The sequence below is a fragment of the Phacochoerus africanus genome, chromosome 10 (assembly GCF_016906955.1).
Source record: "Phacochoerus africanus isolate WHEZ1 chromosome 10, ROS_Pafr_v1, whole genome shotgun sequence".
Classification (NCBI taxonomy): Eukaryota; Metazoa; Chordata; class Mammalia; order Artiodactyla; family Suidae; genus Phacochoerus; species Phacochoerus africanus.
This window is the reverse complement of record NC_062553.1, coordinates 112,690,294-112,713,165: the sequence shown is the minus strand read 5'-3', so window position 1 is coordinate 112,713,165 and position 22,872 is coordinate 112,690,294. Positions and strand designations below refer to the sequence as shown.

Here is a 22,872-nt window from a genome sequence, read left to right as displayed (position 1 = left end):
CTGCCACGCTCTTCTGGCCTGTAGTGTTTCTGTAGAGAAATCAGCTGATAGCCTTATGGAGGTTCCCTTATAATTAACTCTTTGTTTTTCTCTTGCTGCCTTTAGAATCCTCATCTTTATCTTTTGCCATTTTTACTATGTCTTGGTATGAGCTTGTATGGTTCAACTTGTTTGGGGCTGTCTGTGCTTCCTGTAACTTAAATTCTGTTTACTTTAGATTTGGAAAGTTTTCAGCCATAATTTCTTCAAATATATTTTCAATCCCCTTTTCTTTTTCTTCTTCTTCTGGAATCCCTATTATGCGTAGATTGGCCCGCTTTATATTATCCCATAGATCTCTTATATTACTTTCATGTTTTTTCATTTGGTTTTTCTATCTGCTGTCCTGATTGGGTGATTTCCATTATTCTGTCTTCCAAGTCACTAATTTGTTCTTCTGCATTCATTCTGCTCTTCAATGCCTTTAACTCAGCTTGCATCTCTGCAAATGAATTTTCTAATTTTTCTTGGCTCCTCCTTATATTTTCTAGTTCCCTTCTAAAGGAATCTGCATTACTGTTCATATCTGCTCTGAAGTCCTTCAGTATTTTCACTGTCTCCTTTTTGAACTTGGTTTCTGTTGGACTACAGAGGTCTGTTTCATTGTTTGCTTCTACAGATGAATTCTCCTGTCCTTTTAACTGGGAATGGTTCCTGACCTTCATTTTGCTTATATTTTTCTTATTCTGTGAGTTTAGTCTTGGAGGGCTGTTTATATGCAAGAGTACCCCTGGGTATTTTGTTAGGGCTTACTATTTATTTTTGGTGTAAGGGCTGCTTTTGGTTTGGATGCTTGCTGTCTCTTTCCTCAGTGAGAGCAGGCTGGTATCCCCTTGATAGGGTGTTGTGCGTGCTTCCAGGGAGATGGTGCCAATGGGTGGGGCTAGTAGCCACTGCCTGGTTGCTGGGCCCTTGACAATGTCACAGACCCATGGGGAGGTGGCACAAGCCACTCCTAGTTGCAGGGCCCTGGGAAGTGGTGATGACCCTCAGTCAGGTGTAGATGGCACCCTGAGCATTTGGCAGTGGCAGCAGCAGGGTGTGTGTGTTCTCAGGGGAGTGAGAGTAACAATGGGTAGTGCTTGGTTGTAGTGCCCTCCATGCAGACCTCTGAGATGACTGGGGCTGCAGGTAGTGCCTGTTCATGGACCCCCTCATGGTGACAGGCCATGCCTACCTCTGGAGTCTGAGATGACTGCAGTGGTTTGCCCCTACCACCTGTAGACCATGAAAGAGGCACCCCGTTGCATGTAGCCTGAACTAGAGAGGCCCCACTGTCCTTATCCTGCACAAGAAGCACTCAGCCACCTGTAGCCCACACAAGGGGAGCCTTACTGCCCCTAGTCTGTGCCAAAGGTGTCTCACCCTCCAAGAGTCCACACATGTGCGGAGAAGGATATTCATTCTTCTGGCGATCTACACCTCTTCCCACTCACCCTCCCCAACAATGGTGCCTTGGTTCTCCTGTGGGCCGAGGCCTTCTCCTGTGCTCCCTTGGCTATGGCACTCTGCTCCCCAGCCCGTTGTGCACTGCTCTCTAGCTCCTCAGGCTGTCTCCACACAGCCAACTCTGGTCCTCTCCCTGGAACTGACCTCCAGATCCTGAGTCTCAGCAACCAGTCCCCACCTGAGCATCTCAGGCTGTGGTGTCTGGGTGTGATGGTACCTATGGTTTGTGCAGCTCTCTCTGCTTTGCCATCCTCAGTCTGGCTGCTATGTTTTTCTCTGAGGTCCCTATGTCTTGGTTGATGTCCCTGTTAGGTGGCTTCCCAGGGTGTGGGTTCCTTTCCTGTTTCACAGCTCTTTCTCAGGAGTGCTAGTCCTTTCCTGCTTCCTTTTCTCTCTCTCTTTTCCCTTTTGTTCTACCTGGTTATGTGTAGGGTTTCTTGCCCATTTTTTGGAGGTGTAAGCTCTTCTGCAGATGTTCTGAGTGAATTGTTCTACATGTAGATGGGTTTTTTTTTAATGTGTTTGTGGGAGAAGGTGAGTGCCATGACTTACTCCTCCGCCATCTTGATCCCGCTTCTCTCAGTAAGATCTTTTATAGCTATTTCCATGGCCCAAGATCCAGTCCAGCGTCATGCAGTGAATTTAGTTGTCATTTCTCTGTGGATTCCTTCAACCTAGAACAGTCTCTTAATCTTTCTTTCTCTTCCTTGACTTTGACATTTTTGAAGAATACAGGCCAGTTAATTTGTAGAATATCCCTCAGTTTGAGTTTATCTGATATATAGTTGTGATTAGATTTGAACCATGTATTTTTGGCAAGATAATCAGACGTAATGTTGTGTTGTGTTCTGGGCACATTTCTGTATGAGGGATGTGATACTGATTTGTTCCAATACTTATGATGTTAAGTTTGATCACTTGGTTAAGATGGTGTCTGCCAGGTTTCTTAACTGTGAAGTTATTTCTCTTTTCCCATGAAATTAATAAGTAATTTGTAGGGAAGTTCTTTGATACTATGAAAATATTTTCTTCTGTATTAAACAGTTACACATTAGTTTGACCATTCATTGGTGATTTTCTAGTTTCAACATTCCTTCTTTATTTATGAGTTGAGATTTCATTGTATAGAAGCGCTTTCCCTTTTCCCTTGTTAATTTCTCTGGGTTCATACCGACTCATGGTCTTATTTTATTCAGTGGGTAATAATCCATTAATATCATCAGTTATTTTGATAGCAACTTGTCCTAAACCTGGCCATTGGCAACTCCTTCAAGCTGTCTTTTTTGAATGTTCTCCTGAATCTTTAAGCACTTTAAGGCTTCAGTGAGATGTTCCTAGCTCATTTTTTAGGTAGACAACTGCAAGCCATGATGAGCCATTTCCTTTAGCCCTAGTAACAATAGTAGAGAAGGATATTTTAGACACCAAGATCTGATTTTAGTATCTAGTCATGGCTACTGATATGTCATTGCTCCCAGGCCCTGGGTTATATTTTAATGTGTATATTATTCGGATCCTGGAGACATCTAACTTTTTAATTCCATGATCCTTATTTTGTACATTTCAAAATGTGTTATTTTGTGTAATGTTATTTATCAGCCTAAATTACCCCCCCCCCTTTTTTCTTGTGTTTTAGGGCCATACCCACAGCATATGGAGGTTCCCAGGCTAGGGGTCAAACTGGAGCTACAACTGCCAGCCTATACCACAGCCACAACAATGCAAGATCCAAGTTGCATCTGTGACCTGCACCACAGCTCACGGCAACCCCAGATCCTTAACCCACTGAGCGAGGCCAGGGATTGAACCCGCAACCTCATGGCTCCTAGTGGGATTTGTTTCTGCTGCACCATGACGGGAACTCCAAATTACTCCCATTTTTGTTCTGCTTACAATTAGGTGCAGTGGTTCAAAATGCCATTTCCTTAGACTGGAAAAAAACTTGGGAAATCAAAAAGACTTAGCATTTATGGCTTTTCTCCTATCACCTTATCTTATTTAACTACTTTTTTTTCTTGAATATGTTGCAGATTAAAAGTTCCTAAACTCTTAACTTTGTTTTAAATAACATCTCACATTTTTGAGAACTGCCTGTATGCCAGTTGCAGCACTGGGAAGAGCTAAAAAGCCAAGGGTTTTGTGTCATTTCTTGTAGATTCAAATCCTCATTTTAACACTTAACACTTTGTGACCTTAGACAAGTTTCTTAGACTCAATGAGTCTCACCTGTAAAATGGGAATAGTAATAGTAACAATTACATATGGTTGTTTTGGGGATTGAAGGTATTCTTTGTAAAGAGCTTAATGCTCCTAAGTAGCAGAATGAGAATCAAACTGGTGTCTCTGTGTGCAGAGAGACTTGAAGAGGAAAATCTTCATCTCCTAATGAGAACACAAAGCCCTGGAGTCGAGGGTCTAAACAGCACATGGCAGTGGTCTCCTTATTATCTTTCTCCTGTGCCGTTTTTATTAAAAAATGCAGCAAAATAATAAGACTATACTATGGACATTTTTACTAGGATCCTGGTATTCCTTCTTCATGCCTTGTTTAAAAAAAAAAATCTTATTTTGGTTGATTGCAAAGTCTTCTGAGTGAGAAGAAAGAAAACATGGAAAGAATATCTAGCTTTAAAATGAATTTTAGTCTTAGTTTTTTAACCCTGCTCAGTTACAAAATTTTTTTCATTTGTAAAAAGGTAAAAGAAAGTGGCTCAAATTGGTATGGAGATTGCATATAAGTATTTATCAAGTAGAGATTTTTGCAGTGCTGTAGTTTTGTTTTTTGTGTTTTTTTTTGTTTGTTTTTTCCTTTCTTAGGACAACCCCTGCAGCATATGGAAGTTCCCAGTCTAGGAGTCAGATTGGAGCTGCAGCTGCTGGCCTATGCCACAGCCACAGCAATATCAGATCCAAGCCACCTCTGCAACCCACACCACAGCCCACAGCAACACCAGTTCCTTAACCCACTGAGTGAGGCCAGAGATAGAACCCACATCCTCATGGATACTAGTCAGGTTTGTAACCTGCTGAGCCACCATAGGAACTCCTGTGGTGCTTTATTTTTGAAGCATTTCAGTTGCATTCATTCTCTGTAATTATGAGATTCTTATGTGTTTAGTTTATGTGGAATTGTTCTCCAATTTTGGAAAAAAATGTATTAAACAGTAATGAAATACCAGTTAGCAGGTTAGGAAATCAGTAATGTATTTTTCTTTAGCATTATGGTGAAAGTAATTGTCCACGTACTTAGCTTTTCATTTATTGAAGTTTAGGATTTCCGTAACAGCAGGCCTATCCAGAAGTCAAGTACAGGGATATTTATTTAAAACTTTTAGTTTTAAAAGCAAACTTTGATTTCAGTTCTAATTTTACATTAAACCATCTAATTATATTTTGCAGATTACTTGCTACAAATAGGCTTCCCTTTTAAAGTTTCCTCATTAAATGCACACTTGGAAACTAAAATAGGATTTTTATACTAGAGACAGTCTTATGTTTTGTTGGAAGCTTCTAACATTCAGAATTGTTGGAGAATAAATGTAAAATTAAAGAAAGTTTGAGCAGATAATGAACTTTTAGTTTCCCATAATGGTTATATCTTAAATTCTTCACTAAGTTTGTTCAGTCACTACTCACGCTGTCACTTGGTGGTAGTGTGAGCCACTCCTTAGTTTTAGCTGCAGGACTGAAGACAAGTTAGTGCTGCCATACTTGAACTAGTAAGGGATACTTTCTTGGAAATGGAAGTGAAAGGGAATAAGCAATGAAATAAAAATTGAGAAATGAAAGTGAAAGGGGGGAATAAAAAACCCAAGACTAATATCAGTGCTAGTCCCTGGGAGACACCGAGCTAATGGTCTGTCACCTGCACAGAACTCTCAGCTGCCTTTCCTCTAGGGGATTGTCAGGTTGGGACGAGGCCAGAGGACAATAGGAAGTGCTCTCTCAAGGCTCTGGTAATGGGACAGCTTGAAGCTGTATTTTGTAAATGATGTTAGAAAAGAACTTTTGATTTTTCATGATGAGTTTTAAGATGCTAATCAGTTTTTATTTGTCTTTCACACAAACTAATAGTAGTTATTCGGTGCCAGGCGCTACATCAGAGATAGTGATGTGTTTATGGCTTGCTTGGGCATTTTATTTATTTTTATTTATTAATTTTGTCCTTTTAGGGCCACACCCACGGCATATGGAAGTTCCAGGCTAGGGACTGAATCAGAGCGACAGCTGCAGGCCTACCCCACAGCCAAGGCCGCACCACACCAGATCTGAGCCACGGCTGTGACCTGCACCACAGCTTGCGGCAGTGCTCCTTCCTTTAACCCTCTGAGCAAGTCCAGGGATAGAACCCGCATCCTCAGGGATACTAGTTGGGTTTGTGACCTTCTGAGCCACAATGGGAACTCCTTGCTTGGGCATTTTAAAGGTAAGGTTGTATTTGGATTTAGAATGAGTTAAGTCAACTCCTATAGATAACAGGACAGTATTGGCCTGTTTTTCTCTAACTTCCAAAGAAAAAAATTCTTTTTTTTAAAGTTCATGTGTATGATACAGTATTATTAGCTATAATCATTATGCTATACATTAGCTCTCCAGATCCCTAGAATTTTGTAACTGAAAGACTGTACTCTTCAATCAACATCTTCCCTTTTCCTCCACACCCACCTCCCACCAAACAAAATCCTTAAGAGAGTTCAAATCTATCTTTCTCTTTGACTAATGTAATATTTGATTATTTTAACAAGTGAGTATCTTTCAACTAAATTCAGTACATATTTAATGTATTTTAAAATTTTTAGAAATTGAACATGTCTCAAGGATCTGTGAATGATGTAGCAAAATATCCAAGCCATTAAGAAAAGTGTTAGTCTGAGGAGTTTTAGTATTCATATACATTAAAAAGAAAATATGGTAATATATTTGCAGGTGGTACCTGTTACCTGAGTATCTGACTTGTAGATATCCTGTATATATGATTGCTATAGTTGGAAATCCTAACTTCTGTACATTGAGAGAAGACGTAATATTAGGGCTACAGCAAAAGATTTGGGTACCAGCATCCAAGTTAGAACTCAGAGGGCACTTTCAAATAGAAATAGTTTTAAAATGGTGATTGGATGTCTAGGCTAGCCCCAATACTAATTAATTAAAAATATTAAATATTTGCAAATGCTTTCTTTTTTCCAACTGGTCATAAATATATAGGATTTAATCAATAGTATGGATTATGGGTTTTATAAGTTCATATGAAATAGCTTAGGATAATAAGTACCTGTTACTTCATTATTTCTCTGAAAAAGTGTGTTCTGAGTTCTGAACAACCAATTTATAAACAGATTAACAATGCCCTATTGGTGAACTTGATTAAAAACCCAAGAAGCTCTCAGTCTGGTTTGGAATGGAGAACACAAGTCCTCTGTTACTCACAGTGTTATAGGAATACATAGGAGAATCTGGAACCAGACGTAGGGTCAGATGACAATATTCTCCTTGGGGGACAGGTGGGAGAACCGAACTGAACTAAAAGAAGAACTTGGAATTGAGCAGGAAGGGATTTGGGGAGAGAAAGAGACACTTTGTAAGACAAAGCAAGAAGCTTGAGAGACGGTGGTGTGTTTGGGGAAGTTTAGTGAGCTTGGAGACCTATGGTTTGCAGAGGACAGTGTCAGGAAGAATTAAATGAGATTGGGCAGGACAACTGGGTAAGTAAGATTTTAAGAACCTTGCATTTCTTAGTAAGGAGTTTGGATTGTATTTCAAGGTAGTGAGGGGTTGCTGAAGAAATTTACATTGGAAAAATAACCAAATTTGCATTTTAGAAATTCTAATTTATTTTGCATTTACAGAAAGATTGGTTGGAGCTAGATTTTTGGAATAAGCCAGTGAGAAGTAAGAGTTCACTGAGTTAGCAGGAAGATTGGAGGCAGGCAGAATATTGGCGTAGTATTACAGAAGACGGGAACCATTTTTAGAAATCAAAAGTAAATGGATCAGCAATGATAAATGTTAAGGAAAGTTTGGTTGAAGTCCGAGAACAAATGATTGACATTATCAGTCAGGAGGTTCTTATCCTGTTCTTTCTTTCCCCCTCACATAGGGGCGCTGTTTTAGGAGAGGGAAGAGAGAAAATGAAGAACGTTTCCTCAGTCTCTGGCTGGTACCTGTTTAATTTATCTCTGCTGGTCTGTTTAATCTTAATGTTAGCCGTATGGAATGGGTATTATAAAATCTGTTGTTACCAATAAGAAATGATTCAGAAATGTTAGGAGTCTGGTCCATTTTCTCTCAACTGGTAAATTGTAGAGCTGGAATTTGACTTATATACTTTTTCCATGTTGTGTGCAAGTTATGAGGAAATCTCAGATTATCTGGTTAATTTCAAGTGTGCAGTGCTAGTCCGCGCATTAGACTTTGTTGACCGAGAGAGAGAAAGGCTTATTTCCTTTTTAGAAGGCTTCAGTGCATCCTGATGTGTCTTCCCCTCCTTCACAGCTTGTGAGCTTTTCTCTGATCTAGTCTCCTCCTCCTCCTTTAGATTCGGCTCTCCTTCTTTTCCTCTGTCCCCTTTTCTTCTCTCCGAGTGTGACAAGGAGCCAGTAAAACAGTGAGGGGAAATGCTTCCCAAGTACTACGTTCGCACTTACTCTCCATTTGAGCTCAGAATATTATTATCATCAATTGTAGTGTGAAGTGACTCAGGTGAACTGGACCTATCTAAGGTTTAAGAGTGGCCACAAGGGCCAAAGCTTCTCATTCAACTAAAACCAACTTGTATGCAGAAAGCGTTATGTTGCTTGGTATCGTGGTTTCAAAGATCAATACAGTAGCCTAGCTGCCTCTATATACGCATAATATATATTGCAGGGAAGCAGATACTGCATATGATTATAGTACAGCTTGAAAAATAGAATAATTCAGCATTGAGAAAATGTTATTACATAGGAAAGGAAATGATTTTCCATGGGCTCATCAGAAAGGTTTTGTGAAAGGTTTGAAATTTGAAGGATGAGTAGGAAATTGCTGTGCAGAAAAAAGGAAATGTGGCTGCTGCTTCTTTGTTTTCTTTTTTCTTTTTTATGGCCGCACCCATGGTACATAAAAGTTTTCAGGCTAGGGGTTTTCAGAGCTGCACCTGCAGGCCTCCACCACAGCCACAGCAACACAAGATCCAAGCCACATCTATAACCTGGACCACAGCTTGCTGCTGTGCCAGATCCTTAACCCACTGAGCGAGACCAGGGATCAAACCCACACTCTCATGGATACTGGTCAGGTTCTTAACCCACTAAGCCACAATGGGAACTCCAGAAATCTTGGCTCATTTAGGCTGTGTACAGTGCATAACACATAATAATGGTGTATTGAGATGAAAAATGAGAAGTTTAGTGTGACCATGGGAGGGAAGATGGTACAGGAACAGGTGGGAGATGGAGATTAAAAAGAAAATGGAAGCCAAAATTTGAAGTTTTTTTTATGATAGTTCAAAAGCATTTAGACCTCATTCTGTAAGATGGTAGGAGAATTAGTGAAGGTATTTTTAAGCATATTAAGGATATTGACATATGTTTCATAATGTACTTTAAAAAAAAATATCATTTTGATTTGTGTTGGCTGTGATGGCAGAACCTAATTAGAATTTGAACATAAGTTTTAGCAAAGGTTGAGTCTGTTCAGTGGTTCATTTGGATTTATAACTTTAATAGTTGCTTTAGTATTTTAATAAGTTCAAAGTAGAGATTTGCATTTGTTCTTTTCTTCTGAAAGTGAATTGTAACCTAGCAGGTTTCAAATTATCCAAGAAATAAAATAGAATGTTTCTATCAAATTTATACCTTAAAGTTTGTTACTATAGCATTATGATTAAAATGGGCATTAATATTTGATTTGACATGAAAGAAGCTAAACAGTGTAATTAAGTAGTAGTATGTTCTTTGAAATAATTTGATATGTGTGAGTAATCTTTTATATGTGAACTTAAATTTTTTTCAAGAAAAATTATTTCCATATACTTACATTTTAAAACCAGATTTCACGTTTAAGTAATATCATAGGGTATTTTTCTTTGTCTGATTTCACTCAGTATAATATTCTCTAGGTCCATCCATGTTACTGCAATTGGAAATAGTTCATTCTTTTTTATGGCAGAATAATGTTCTAGTGTGTGTGTGTGTGTATGCATATATACCATTATATTTATACACACACACACGTGCGCGCACACGTGCAACTTCTCTTTAAGCCAGTTGTCTGTTGATGGACACTTGGATTGTTTTCATGTCTTGCCTGTTGTATAGATAAAGGCACCACAGTTTATGTGCTGCTGTGAACACTGGGCTGCATATATCTTTTCAAATTAGATTTTTTTGTTTTTTTCTGGCAGTGGGATTGTTGGATCATATGATAGCTCTGTTTTTACTTTTTAGGGAACCTCTGTGCTATTTGACATAGTGGTTGCACCATTTTACATTCCTACCAACAATGCACAAAGGTTCTCTTTTTCTCCCCACCCTCTGTAGCATTTATTATTTGTATCCTTTTTGATGATGGCTATTCTGATAGTGAGAGGTGATACCTCATTGTGATTTTGATTTGCATTTCTCGAGTAATTAGCAACATTGAGCATCTGTTCATGTGCCTGTCGACCATCTGTAGAGCTGTTTAAGCTGTTTGTATCTTTTGTGTATTAACCCTGTGGCAGTCTCATCATTTGCAGATACTTTCTCCCGTTGCATAGGTTGTCTTTTTGTTTTGTTGGTGGTTTCCTTTGCTGTGCAAAAGCTTTTAAGTTTGATTAGGCCCCATTTATTTATTTTTAACAGCTCATTATTGAGATACAATTCACATAGCATAAATTTCACTCATTTAAATTGTACTATTTGGAAGTTCCCCTTTGTGGCTCAGTGGTTAACAATCTGACTAGGAACCATGAGGGTGTGGTTTCGATCCCTGACCTCGCTCAGTGGGTTAAGGATCCTAAGGATCTGGCATTGCCATGAGCTGTGGTGTAGGTCGCAGACGCTGCTTGGATCCCGTGTTGCTATGGCTCTGGCATAAGCTGGCAGCTACAGCTCTGATTAGACCCCTAGCCCGGGAACCTCCATGTGCTGTGAGTGTGGCCCTAGAAAAACACCCAAAAAAATAAATAAATAAATAAATAAATAAATTGTACTATTTGGAATTTTTAAAAATATATTGACAAAGTTCTGCAACCTTCTGTGTAATTCTGACATTTTCATCACCCCATGATAGAAACTCCGTACGTTTTAGCAGTCACTTCTTAATCTTACCCCCTCACCCTCCCACATACAGGCTTAGCACCACTAAACCACTAATCTACTTTCTGTCTCTACAGATTTAGCTGTTTTGAACCTTTCAAAACAGTAGATCATTTACTATTTGGTTTTTGTGACCAGCTTCTTTCTCAGCATAGTATTTTCAGGTTTCATCCACTTTATGATGTGTATAAATCCTTTGTTCCTTTTTATTACCAAGTGATATCCCATTGCATGGATATGTCTCACATTTTATTTTTCCATTTATTAGTTGTTGGACACTTGGATTGTTTCTACTTTGGGACTATTATGAATCAAGCTTCTGTGAACATTCATGTACAGTTATTTGTGGGGTGTATGTTTTCATTTCTCTTGAGTGAAACTGAGTCATATAACTCTGTGCTTAAGCTTTTGGAAAACTGTCAGACTGATTTTCAACATAGCTCCAACACTTTGCAATCTAATGAAAGCTTCAGTTTCTCCACATCCTTGCCAAAATGTTCTAATTTCTATGTTTTTAATTATAGCCATCTTAGTGGATGTGAAATGGTATCTCATTGTGGTTTGGTTTTCAATTCCAGAATGGCTGGTGATGTTGAGCATCTTTTCTTGTGCTTATTAGCTATTTATCTTTTTTGGAGAAATGTGTTTAGATCTTTTGCTTATTTTTAATCTGGTTATTTGTCTTTTTATTGTCGAATTGTAAGACTGGTGTAAATATTCTGGATACTAGATCCTTATTAGCTGTATGATTGGCAGATATATTCCTTCATTCTGTGAGTTACGTCTTTACTTACATGATGGTGTCGCACATTTCGATGGAGTCCAGCATCTCTGTTTTCTTTCTTTGGCTGCTTGTGCCTTTGATGTCATATCTAAAAATTCATTGCTTTAATCCAAAGTCCTGAAGATTTGCTCCTGTGTTTTAAGAGTTTTAGTGCTTACATTTAGGTTTATGATCCAGTTTGAGTTCATCTTAGTATATGCTATAAGGAAAGGGTCTAATCTTTTCATCCTCCTGCATGTGGCTGTCTAGTTGCTCCAGCACAATTTTGTTGAAGAGAATCTTCTTTCCCCATTGAAATGTCTTGGCATATTGGTTTGCTTTGTTTTGAGGTGAAATCTACATAACATAAAATTAACCATTTTAAAGTGTACAGTGGCACTTAGTATATTCAGTGTTGTGCAACCACTACCTCTGTCTAATTCCATCATTTGGGTCGTTGCATAGTCACCACTTCTGTCTAGTTCTAACTTTGTAAATGTACTGAACTAGAAAGAACTGAACATTTTCATCATCCAGAAAGAAAACTGTACCCCTTAAGCATTACATTTCTTAATTTCCCCCTCCTCTCAGCCCCTGGCAACCAATCTACTTTCTGTCTCTATAGATTTATCTATTTTGGATATGTTATATGAATGAAATCGTACACATTCATGAAATCATGAATGTGTTTGGCTCCTTTCATGTAACGTGTTTTCAAAGATCATTCATATTGTAGCCTGTGTTAGTACTTCATTTCTTTTTACAGCTGAATAATACTCCATTATATAAATATACCACATTTGTTTATACATTCATCTGTTGATAATATTTGGATTTTAATGTATTGTTTTTAATGCTATTACCTCAAGACTTTTGACCTTATAGTTCTTTAGTTATAAATTCACAAATACAAGGAACAAAAAGAGCCATTGTTTCCCATTCTTAATTAAGAGTAATGATATGTATATGAAATAATTTTCTATTTACCACAGAAAAAGTAGTGTGTATTAGTATCTTTCACCTATTGTTTATTTTATAAACATCATATTTTATAATTGCTTCATATCCCCTGTCTCATGTAAGCATCACATAGGGCATTTAAAAAATTGTTCTCATTTTGCAGGAGAGAGTATTATTGATGTTTGTCACTTACACAGAGTTATTAGCAGTTAAATAAGAGTCCAGTGTGACCACAGTCTTTTGCCTCCAGTTCATGTTCTTTACTGATAATGAAGTGTTCCTACACAAAAATCTGTAGCTCTTATTCCCTGAATTAATACAATGAATTCTTGTGGTTAACCAAAATTATTCAGTGAGAGGTAATTATGCATACCTATTCCTTTTATATCACAATTGAAAATTAATCTAAAATGTAGTTTAAACTCCAGTTATGATACTGGTGTTAAGAGCTAGGGATCGCCTTTGTACCACAGAATTTGTCTTATGATGAAAAAGACCATGATCTCTAACACAAGGGCAGGGCCATGTGCATTTTCAGTTTTGTTTTGTGTTTTTTTTTTTTAAGTTTTATTGCAGTATAGTTAATTTATAAGGCTGTGACAATTTCTGCTGTACAGCAAAGTGACCCGGTCATACATATACACGTATCATTGCTTCTCAGATTCCTTTCCCACATAGATTATCACAGTATACTGGATAGAGTGCTCTGTGCTATACAGGCAGGTCTCCATCGGCCAGTCTTCCATATACCTCAGTGTGCACATACCAATCCCAAATCTGCAGACCATCCCTCCCACTGCCCCTGTCACCTATCCCCTTTGGTAACCATAAGTTTCTCAAAGTTTGTGAGTCTGCTTCTGTTCTGTAAATAAGTTCATTTGTATCTTTTTTTAGATTCCACATATAGGTGATATCATATAATGTTTGTCTTTCACCATCTGACTAACTTCACTTAGTATCCATTCATGTTGCTTCAAATGGCCTTATTTCATTCTTTTTTATGGCCGAGTAATTAATTCCATTGTACATGTGTACCACATCTTCTTTATCCATTCCTGTGTTGCTGGACATTTAGGTTATTTCCATGTCTTGGCTATTGTAAATAGTGCTGCAATGAACATTGGGTGCATGTATCTTTTCTTTTTTAAATTTTTTACTATGATTAATTTACAGTGTTCTGTCAGTTTCTGCTGTAGAGCAGAGTGACCCAATTATTTGTTTATATTTATGTATTTACATTCTTTTTCTCACATTATCCTCCATCATGTTCCATCGCAAATGATTAGATATATAGTTCACATGCTATCTTTTTGAATTATGGTTTTCTTCAGATATATGCCCAGGAGTGGGATTGCTAAATCATGTGGTGGTTCTATTTTTAGTTTTTTGAGGAACCTCCATATTGTTTTCCATAGTGGTTGCACCAATGTACATTCCCACCAACAGTGTAAGAAGGTTCCCTTTTCGGAGTTCCCGTCATGGTTCAGTGGTTAATGAATCTGACTAGGAACCATGAGGTTGCGGGTTTGATCCCTGGCTTTGCTGGGTGGGTTAAGGATCTGGCACTGCTGTGAGCTGTAATATAGGTCACAGACACAGCTCGGATCTCGCATTGCTGTGGCGTAGGCCAGCAGCAACAGCTCTGATTAGACCCCTAGCCTGGGAACCTCCATAAGCCATGGGTGCGGTCCTAAAAGGACAAAAGGCAAAAAAAAAAAAAAATGAAGGTTCCCTTTTCTCCACACCCTCTCCAGTATTTATTATTTGTCATTTTCAGTTTTATTCATCAGCAATACTCCAGCATATCTACCTAGAATACTGTGGGTTCTCAAGAAAATAGTTGTTGAGTAAATGAGGGAATGAGAGAAATATATTGTATGTTCTGCTGTCTGTGTGACATCACTAAATTCTACCATAAATTGCTACTGAACATTCCTGTTAATCTTACAAGTTTTGTGTGAATACATGTAATAAAAATTCTTATAGTCCCAAATTCCCAATCCCTCCCTTCCCTGGGATTAGTAGGTACAAACTAGTATATGTAAGATGGATAAACAACTGGGGCTACTGTATAGCACAGATGACTGTATTCAGTATCCTGTGATAAACCATAATGGGAAAGAATATGAAGAATAATATATATGGCTGAGTCACTTTGCTGTACAGAAAAAATTAACACTGTAAATCTACTATACCTCAAAAATTTTTTTTTTTAAAACTGACACACAGTCTGACACATATGTATCACATTTTATTCTTTGGTACCTTTTATTTATGTTACTTTATTAAATATGGGAGGTACTCTTTAATCCTTATTGAGCAAGTGAGTAAACTGAGTCATAGAAAAGCTTAGGAACATGCTAGGTAGCAACCCAAGCCATAGATTCCTCTCTTAATGAAGGTTTCATACAGCCATGCTGAGTTATAGATAGAAGTCATTAAAATTTAATTATCTTAAAATAGCCTGATATTGATAAAAGCTATTTAATAGCTTGAGAATTGGTAGATCCAATCTTTGAGTGTGATTATATCAACATTTCTATCAAAGATTGATATTTTGTGTTTGACTACTTCTGAAGGTTGATGTATTTTCTTTTATATGCCTTCAGTGTGTCTGATTGAATTTTATTCCACTCATCAGCTCCATATTCTTCACACTCACCCTCTCTTATTATCAGAAATTTATAAATGGTTTTTTAGATGTCATTGAACATCAGTCATTTTACATTTTTACTAGAGGCAGGAATTTTCCTAGATCAGCAAAACTTCTTTTTCAGAATTGCCAAAGATTGCTTTAAGACACATGGTCATTTTAAACTTAGTAGATATTTTGCTTTTCCTTTTAGGTGTTGACAGCTCTTCTACCACAAGCAGTGCTTCTCCAATGCCCAACAGTTATGATGCCCTAGAGGGAGGCAGCTATCCAGGTAATTTGTTTTGTGCTTATTTGATGTTTATTTGAAAAGTTACCATCAGTTGCTTTCCAGACTATTAGCAGACTATTTTTAACAGAAAGGGGGATATCTTCCTGGTACTTCTCAGCCTTAATTTAATAGTGTAATGGTGTAATAATAACTATGGATGCTGTTTCTGGGAGGCCTAAGAAAAACTATTTTATTTTTGTTATGTTCTTTATCTTCTTCCTCTTTCTAAAAGATTTACTACTGAATAATTTTCTCTTTTCCCTTCCTTTTTATGCTAATAACTCCTTAAGTAAATTTTATATTTCTGTTCTCACGCATAGGTCCTTGAATTTCTTCCAACTAGCCCCTGAATATAAATAGTCTTTGACTCTTAACTCCCCTATGGCTCCTGGCTGCCTCCACCAGGTAAATAGATTAACCAGCTTGGGGGTAGCTTTTGGAGGCATTGCTTTTAACCATATCTGGAAGTAACCTAACTTTTATAACAAATAGTTATTTCCTTGTGGTATTTTATACTGTGATCTTCCTTATTTACCTCTCTCCCATCACCCACAACCTGACAGCCACACCCAGCCTCCTCCTCTCTCTTTTCTTTCTCAGGATGCCAAACTTTAGGACTAACAGAACAAGTGATTTTGCTCTTCTCGTTATTTTTTATCACCTTGGTAATTATCCAGGATGAAGCTTAATTGAAGTTGGAGTATGCTGAAATTACTGTCTTGCTATCACTGTTTTATGAACTAGTAGAAAACATTAATCTTCTTAGCTTAGTATAGAGTTTCCTTTTACTATGTCAAGAGTACTCAAATAAGCTACTCAGTCTTTTGTGGTTAAGGATATTTTTCCCTAGAGATGTGTGTGTGTGTGTGTGTGTAAGAAGTTACGAAGCATTCCAAAAGCGATTACCATTATCAGAATATTCTAAGAGAGTTACTTCATTCACTAAAAGATGAATACCGTAGTATTTCATGAGCTTCAAATTAACCTGAAGTAAAACATCCAGTGCGATGTAGTTAAAAGGCTGTGGCCTTGGAGTTAAACCTTGTTGTGTTTGTCTGTATTCATTTCATCAGCAGATTTCATCTTGTTAACTGTGCTTTGACAGTAATGACCTTGGGCACGTTTTCTAGCTTTTTATGCTGCACCCAAATTAAGGAAAGACAGGAACGTTGGTCACAGTAAGATTAAGTGAATTGAGAGTCTATATGTGAGGTACTAGGTAGTAGATCTTAGAACTCTAGAAATGTATGAAACGCTGTCCCTTTCTTAAGGGGGGGGGGGGTTAGCCCCTCATGCTTAGGACTCCAGTTCTTCCTTTAAGTGACCTTTCTACCTACCTTCCCATCGTGGTGAGGAGAGACAAGCAGGATATCTAAGGTTGTGACACTGCATTGAAGTTCTTGCCAGGAGGTCACCAGAAAGCCAGTAAGGCAGCATTTGCCTAATTAGCACAGGATGACAGACAACAGAATGTCTAGGGAAGTCTTTTCAAAATCAGAGCCAACAGAGTCAGTAGGAAGATATGATTCCTCAATAAAGTTTTTTTTTGGCCACACTCAAGGCATATGGAACTTCCCAGACCAGGGATCAAACCCACACCACAGCAGGGATGCAAGATGCTGCAGTGACAGCACTGAATCCTTAATCCACTCCACCACAAGAGAACGCCCTCAATAATTTTTTTTTTTTTCTTTTTAGGGCCATAATTGCAGCATATGGAAGTTCCTGGGCTAGGGGTAGAATCGGAGCTGCAGCTGAGACCTATATCACAGCCGCAGCCACATCTGTGACCTACACTGCAGCTTGCAGCAGTGCCAGATCCTTCACCCACTGAACAAGGCCAAGGATCGAACCCCGCATCCTCAATGATGCTGAGCCACAAAGGGAACTTCTCCATCAGTAAACTTAACTTAAGAAGTTTATTAATTCAGGTGCTTTTAAGAAATTTTTTTTTCAGAGTCTGATTGGTAGTGAAGAAAATTTTTATATGAAAAATAAATTGAAATACATGTGTATTTCATGGACTTGACCTTAAAATAAGACTAACAGTCTTCAGTCATGTTAATAATGGTTATATTTAGTAGGATAATAGGCCCTCTTTTTGTTATTGTTCTTGTATATAATGATTATATTTTCTAGTTTTTTTTTCACAGTTTTAATCAAGTTTTAGTTTTTGTTTTAAATTTAAATAAAGGAAGAATATTCATTCATTAAATTTTATTCGGCCTCTATTCCATACCAGACACTGTTTTGGGAGCTGGACCCTATTCTACACCCTGTCTTTCATACTTTCACAGTTTTGCTTCTGCAAATAAAGCCAACTTCTAGGGAATTATTTTTATATATATGTGATATATTTAATCTGTGTAAATATAAAGACCTTACCTGTTAAAAATACCAACTAAAGCATTTGTCAGTGAAATGATACAAAATGGAGTTTTTCTTGTAAATACTTCTTGTAAAATAAAGATGAGGTAGAAATGTGTGAAACAAGATTAGCAAAATATTGATTATTAAAGCTGACTGGTACATATGTGGGGTTTATTATTCTATTCTCTGAACTTTTGTATATGTTCAGAATTTCTCCTAATTAAAAGGTTTTTTTTTTTTAAAAAAGGAAGTGCCGAAAGTTATGGCTTAGCAAGGGTCTTTCTGGAGTTAACACCGTGATTTTCCCTTTGTTAGATATGCTTTCCTCATCAGCAAGCAGTCCTGCTCCTGATCCTGCTCCTGAAGCTGACCCTGTTCCAGCTCCAGCTCCCGCTGCTCCTCAGCCCTCAAAAACGGCCAAGCCATTTGGGTATGGCTATCCAAGCCTTCAGCCTGGATATCAGAACGCTACAGCACCGCTTAATTCTGGAGTACCTCCCAGTGGCCCGGTATATTCTGGACTCCAGCAGTATGCTCAAGTATGTATGTAGTCGTATAAAGACATCACATTTTTAAAAATTGTCAAACTCTTATCACTTCTGACAAATCCCCAGTGATTCAGATGAATTGTACGTACGAATACGGATAAGCCTAGATGAGACATACGTAGAATTTTTTTTTTTTTTTTGGTCTTTTTAGGGCCACAGCCACAGCAACGCCAGCTCCTTAACCCACTGAGCAAGGGCAGGGATTGAACCCATAACCTCATGGTTCCTAGTTGGATTCGTTTCCGCTCTGCCACAACGGGAACTCTTACATAGAATTTGATTGCCATTTTTTTTGTGTGTGTATGCTTACATAGAAAAAGATAAAAGGGATTAACTTTGGTTTTTCTTTCTGCATTGTACTTTTATTTTTCAAGATCTCTGCAATGTAAAGATATTAACTTTATGGTCAGGAGATTAAAGAAAATATTATTTAACTGTAAAATACTAAGCTGTTTTTTGCCTCAGAAAATGATAATGGTACACATGTGGTTAGGGATTTGGATTCCAGCTCTTAACTTGAAGACATCTCCATGACCTATAACTGAAATTGGTCAAAGTCTCCACATTTGTTCCCGATTACTGCATCCATACATTTGTTCACAATTACTGCTCTGACCAGTTTTGACTTGACCTTTCTTGGAGTGACCGCCTAAATACCATATCAGTTTAATAATAGGACAATAAGTATTTTACATTTACTGAGAAGATAATCAAATAAAAGGAAACAATTTAAATGGCAAGAGCATGCTAATTATAATAAAAAGCTGCTTAGTAGGAATTTATGGTAAATTAATGAAAATTAGAGGGGCAATAAGGAAACTATTTGTTCCTGGAATTTACTCTTAGAATTAAAACAGAGAAGGAAGAAGGAAACAGGGAGAGGCGCTGGAGAAACAGAGTTGGAAAGTACCTATTTCCCCACCTTCCATTTTGTCAGATTTTCTTTATCGCTTTATTGGCCCAGTTGGAACACTACTATTTCAGAGCAACTGGGTAGAGGGTGGTGTATTTACTTAGATGGTGAAGACAGAGGGATAAATAGTTCTGGGAATGGGAACCGAGTTGGCCTAACAGACATCCAGATGGGAATGTCTAGCAGAGAGTAGTTGATCACTGTTTGGTGGTCAGGTGTGGAGAAATAATGTCCCAATTCATACTCCCAGCAAAAGTGTCTATGACTGCCCAATTCTCAGTTTTGCGTAAGCATTCCAAGAGTTATTTTTTTGAAGCAAAATTATTTTTTTCATAATTATTAGTCATTTCTCTGTCTTAACTGAAATCCCTGTTCATATTCTTTTACTCTTATTCTATTCAGGTCTTTCTGGTTTGTAAGCTATTTGTAATAAAGGTTTTTAAACTTTTGTCTAATATATATTGCAGTTTTTTTCTCCAACTTGACATTAGCTTTAATTTTAATGGTACTTTTTTTTACATTGGAGAGATGTTTAATTTTATATAGTCATAGTATAATTTCTTATATTTTTACATTTGTATCCTTTTTTTTTTGTCTTTGTCTTTGTCTTTTGAGGGCCACACTTGTGGCATATGGAGGTTCCCAGGCTAGGAGTCTAATCGAAGCTACAGCTGCCAGCCTACACCACAGCCACAGCAACTTGAGATCCTAATGCACTGACCGAGGCCAGGGATCGAACCCGCATCCTCGTGGATACTAGTTGGGTTTGTTACTTCTGAGCCACAACAGGTGCTCTCTGAATAAACTTTAGAAACAAGCTTTATCCTACCTTTGCTGTGTAGGATAAAAGATTCAGAGAAACCAAATTCTTGATGTTGAAAAGCATTCTTGTTGGAATTTTGTTGTGAGGTTTAACTATGCAAAAAAAAGGTTTAAATTTATTCAGTATTTTTTCTTTGAGTTTTTTCAAGAATGTTTTAATCTGAATTGTCCTGTTAGGTCATTCTAATGTTACAAAGCCAGATTTAAATTTTTGTTATCGTCTTGTTTTTCTGTATGTTAACATCTTATATATAGTGTAATAAATTTTATCCGTGTTTGTTATATTGTTCTTTTGTTTTGATTTGCTTTTTCAGCAGTATCCTGGTATGAACCAGCTCTCCTCCAGTTTGGGAGGATTGAGTCTTCAGAGCTCTACACAGCCAGAAAGCTTGAGACCTGTAAACCTTACCCAGGAGAGGAATATTTTACCCATGACTCCTGTTTGGGCTCCAGTACCTAACTTGAATTTAGACCTCAAAAAATTAAACTGTAGTCCAGAGTAAGTATTTAATTTTGCAATTTTTAGTAATTAAAACCTTGTCAAAAACATTGTGTGACCTTCAAAATAGTAAAAGTACTATGATATTAATTCCTTGATTAGAAGTTTTCTTAATTGAACTCCTCTAATTTAGTTTGTATAGAAGTTCTATAAAATTCTCTATAAATTCAGTTTAGGTCATTTTTTTATGACTCCATCTCTGTTGCTGTCTCCCAATGCTAGGGAATTTTTTTTTTTTTTTTGTATTTTTATCTTTTAGGGCTCTACCTGTGGTATATGGAGGTTCCCATGCTAGGGGTCCAATCAGAACTGTAGCCACCAACCTACACCAGAGCCACAGCAATAAGGGATCCGAGCCGCCTCTATGACCTACACCACATCCAGCAACGCCGGATCCTCAACCCACTGGGCAAGGCCAGGGATCGAACCTGCGTCCTCATGGATGCTGGTCGTGTTTGCTAACTGCTGAGCCACGACGGGAACTCCCAGGGAATTTTTGTTTGTTTGTTTTTTGTTTTTTAGTTTATATAAATAGTTTTTCTCTGAATTTTCCTCTCCTACTCAGTATACAATGAGAAGACTGTTGCCCCCAGTCTTATTTATCCAGCCTGAATTTAAATTTGGCTCTTCTTTATTTTTCTTTTTAGGGCTGCACCTCTGGATTATGGAAGTTCCCAGGCTAAGGGGTGAATCAGAGCTGCAGCTGCCAGCCTACACCACAGACATGACAATGTTAGATCCGAGCCACGTCTGCAACCCACACTGCAGCTTGCAGCAACAACGGATCCCTTAACCCACTGAGCAAGGCCAGGGATCGAACCCTCATCCTCATGGATACTAGTCTGCTTCTTAATCTGCTGAGTCACACTGCGAAGTCCCAAATTGGATTTTCTTTATTGAGTATTTCCTCACCTCATGGAGAAGTTTAGTTGGCAGCCTCCATCTAGTGGCCACAAATTCCTGGCGTATCTTCTGGGGGGATGAGCTTTGTTATGCGCCTTACAGTGCACCGCAAACCAAAAGCGCTCTGTTCCTGCCTCCTTTCGGTACTTCTGTCTTCTAAGAATAGGATATTCCTCTGCACCTAGATGCTTTTTAGAAGACATCCTCCTGCTTATGGACTCTCTCCTCATAAAGTAAACTCTGATTCACGGACTATGTTGTCTTCTTCCTCGCATTAGAATTAGTGTTAAGAGGATACACATATATACACACACATGTATATGTATATGTATATACACACACACACATTTTTCTTTTTTAAGGCCATAGCTTTTTAGCTTTTAAAAAAGCCGTAGGTTCCTCTTTTTTCAGCCCAAGTCTTCTACAGATGTCCAATATGGGAAATAGAAAGTGGAGGTGCTTCAAGGGTTCCACCTCTTCTGCCACAGCCTCCTGCCAGTGCCCCATGAATGCCTAAGGCAGTGCCAAAATCATTACTATAAAAATGTGTAATCATTGATTCTAGATTGAAAATAGCTGCCTATCCTTCTGAGTGTTTAAGTTGCTATCAGGTCTATAAATACGTGGATTATGGCCTTGTCCTGTGGATGGTTAGGCATCCTCCAAGTAGGTGAACATAGTATATGTCTGTGTCTAAGACATCGTAATAAGTAGGGGATGGTGTATATGTTTCTATTCAGTTCTGTGTTCTGTGAAATTCTCTCTTACCAAAATAGCAAAGCAAAGTAAGTGGCTTTGGAGTTCAGTGGTTCCACCGATAAGTAGCTGTAAAACTGTGCTGATCACTCAACTTCTCAAAGTCTCAGTATTGTCAACTGTAAAACAGGAATAATTGTGCCTACATTTTAAGATATATCAGTCAATAAGTATTTACCAAATGCCTTCTAAGTTACGTGCCAGGCAGTGTTTTTAGGTGCTGGGAATGGAGCAGTAAACAAGACCAAGTTCTCCATCTCGTGCAACCTATCCTATTAGAACAGTCAAACCAGTGGGTATATAATGTAATTTCAGAGTATTGCTGTGAGGTGGCTGTTCATAAGGGTGGAGGGTGACTGTTTTAAATTGAGGAGTCAGAATAGGTTTTCCTAAGGAGTTAACATTTGAATAGAGATCTGAATGAAATAGAGAGCAAATTGTGACTCTGGGTAAAGAGTGTGCCATGCCGCATGAAGAGCAAGTGCAGAAGTCCTGAAGTGGGCACCAGCTTGGTATGTGTATTCAAGGAATATCACCAGCCCGGAATGGGCACATCTGGCTATCGCTACATATTGTCAGCCGCTCTTAAAATTCCTTTCCTGGCTTCTGATACCTCTGCTTCTTATCTCTTTGGTTGCTCCGTTATTGATC

The 22,872-nt window shown here is 38.0% G+C and overlaps 1 protein-coding gene across 5 annotated transcripts in view; it reads left to right on the top strand.

The window, feature by feature from the left end:
• Positions 1 to 22,872, top strand: part of SEC24B (SEC24 homolog B, COPII coat complex component) — an 88,892-nt gene that overhangs the window by 41,509 nt on the left and 24,511 nt on the right. For 3 of the 5 annotated variants that reach the window (XM_047798208.1, XM_047798206.1, XM_047798211.1), the window contains 3 exons: positions 15,333 to 15,413; positions 18,096 to 18,319; positions 20,378 to 20,562. In XM_047798208.1, coding sequence (XP_047654164.1) covers positions 15,333 to 15,413; positions 18,096 to 18,319; positions 20,378 to 20,562 — 490 coding nt within the window. The remainder of the gene's footprint in view (positions 1 to 15,332; positions 15,414 to 18,095; positions 18,320 to 20,377; positions 20,563 to 22,872) is intronic. The other 2 variants (XM_047798207.1, XM_047798210.1) reach the window with 1 other exon arrangement.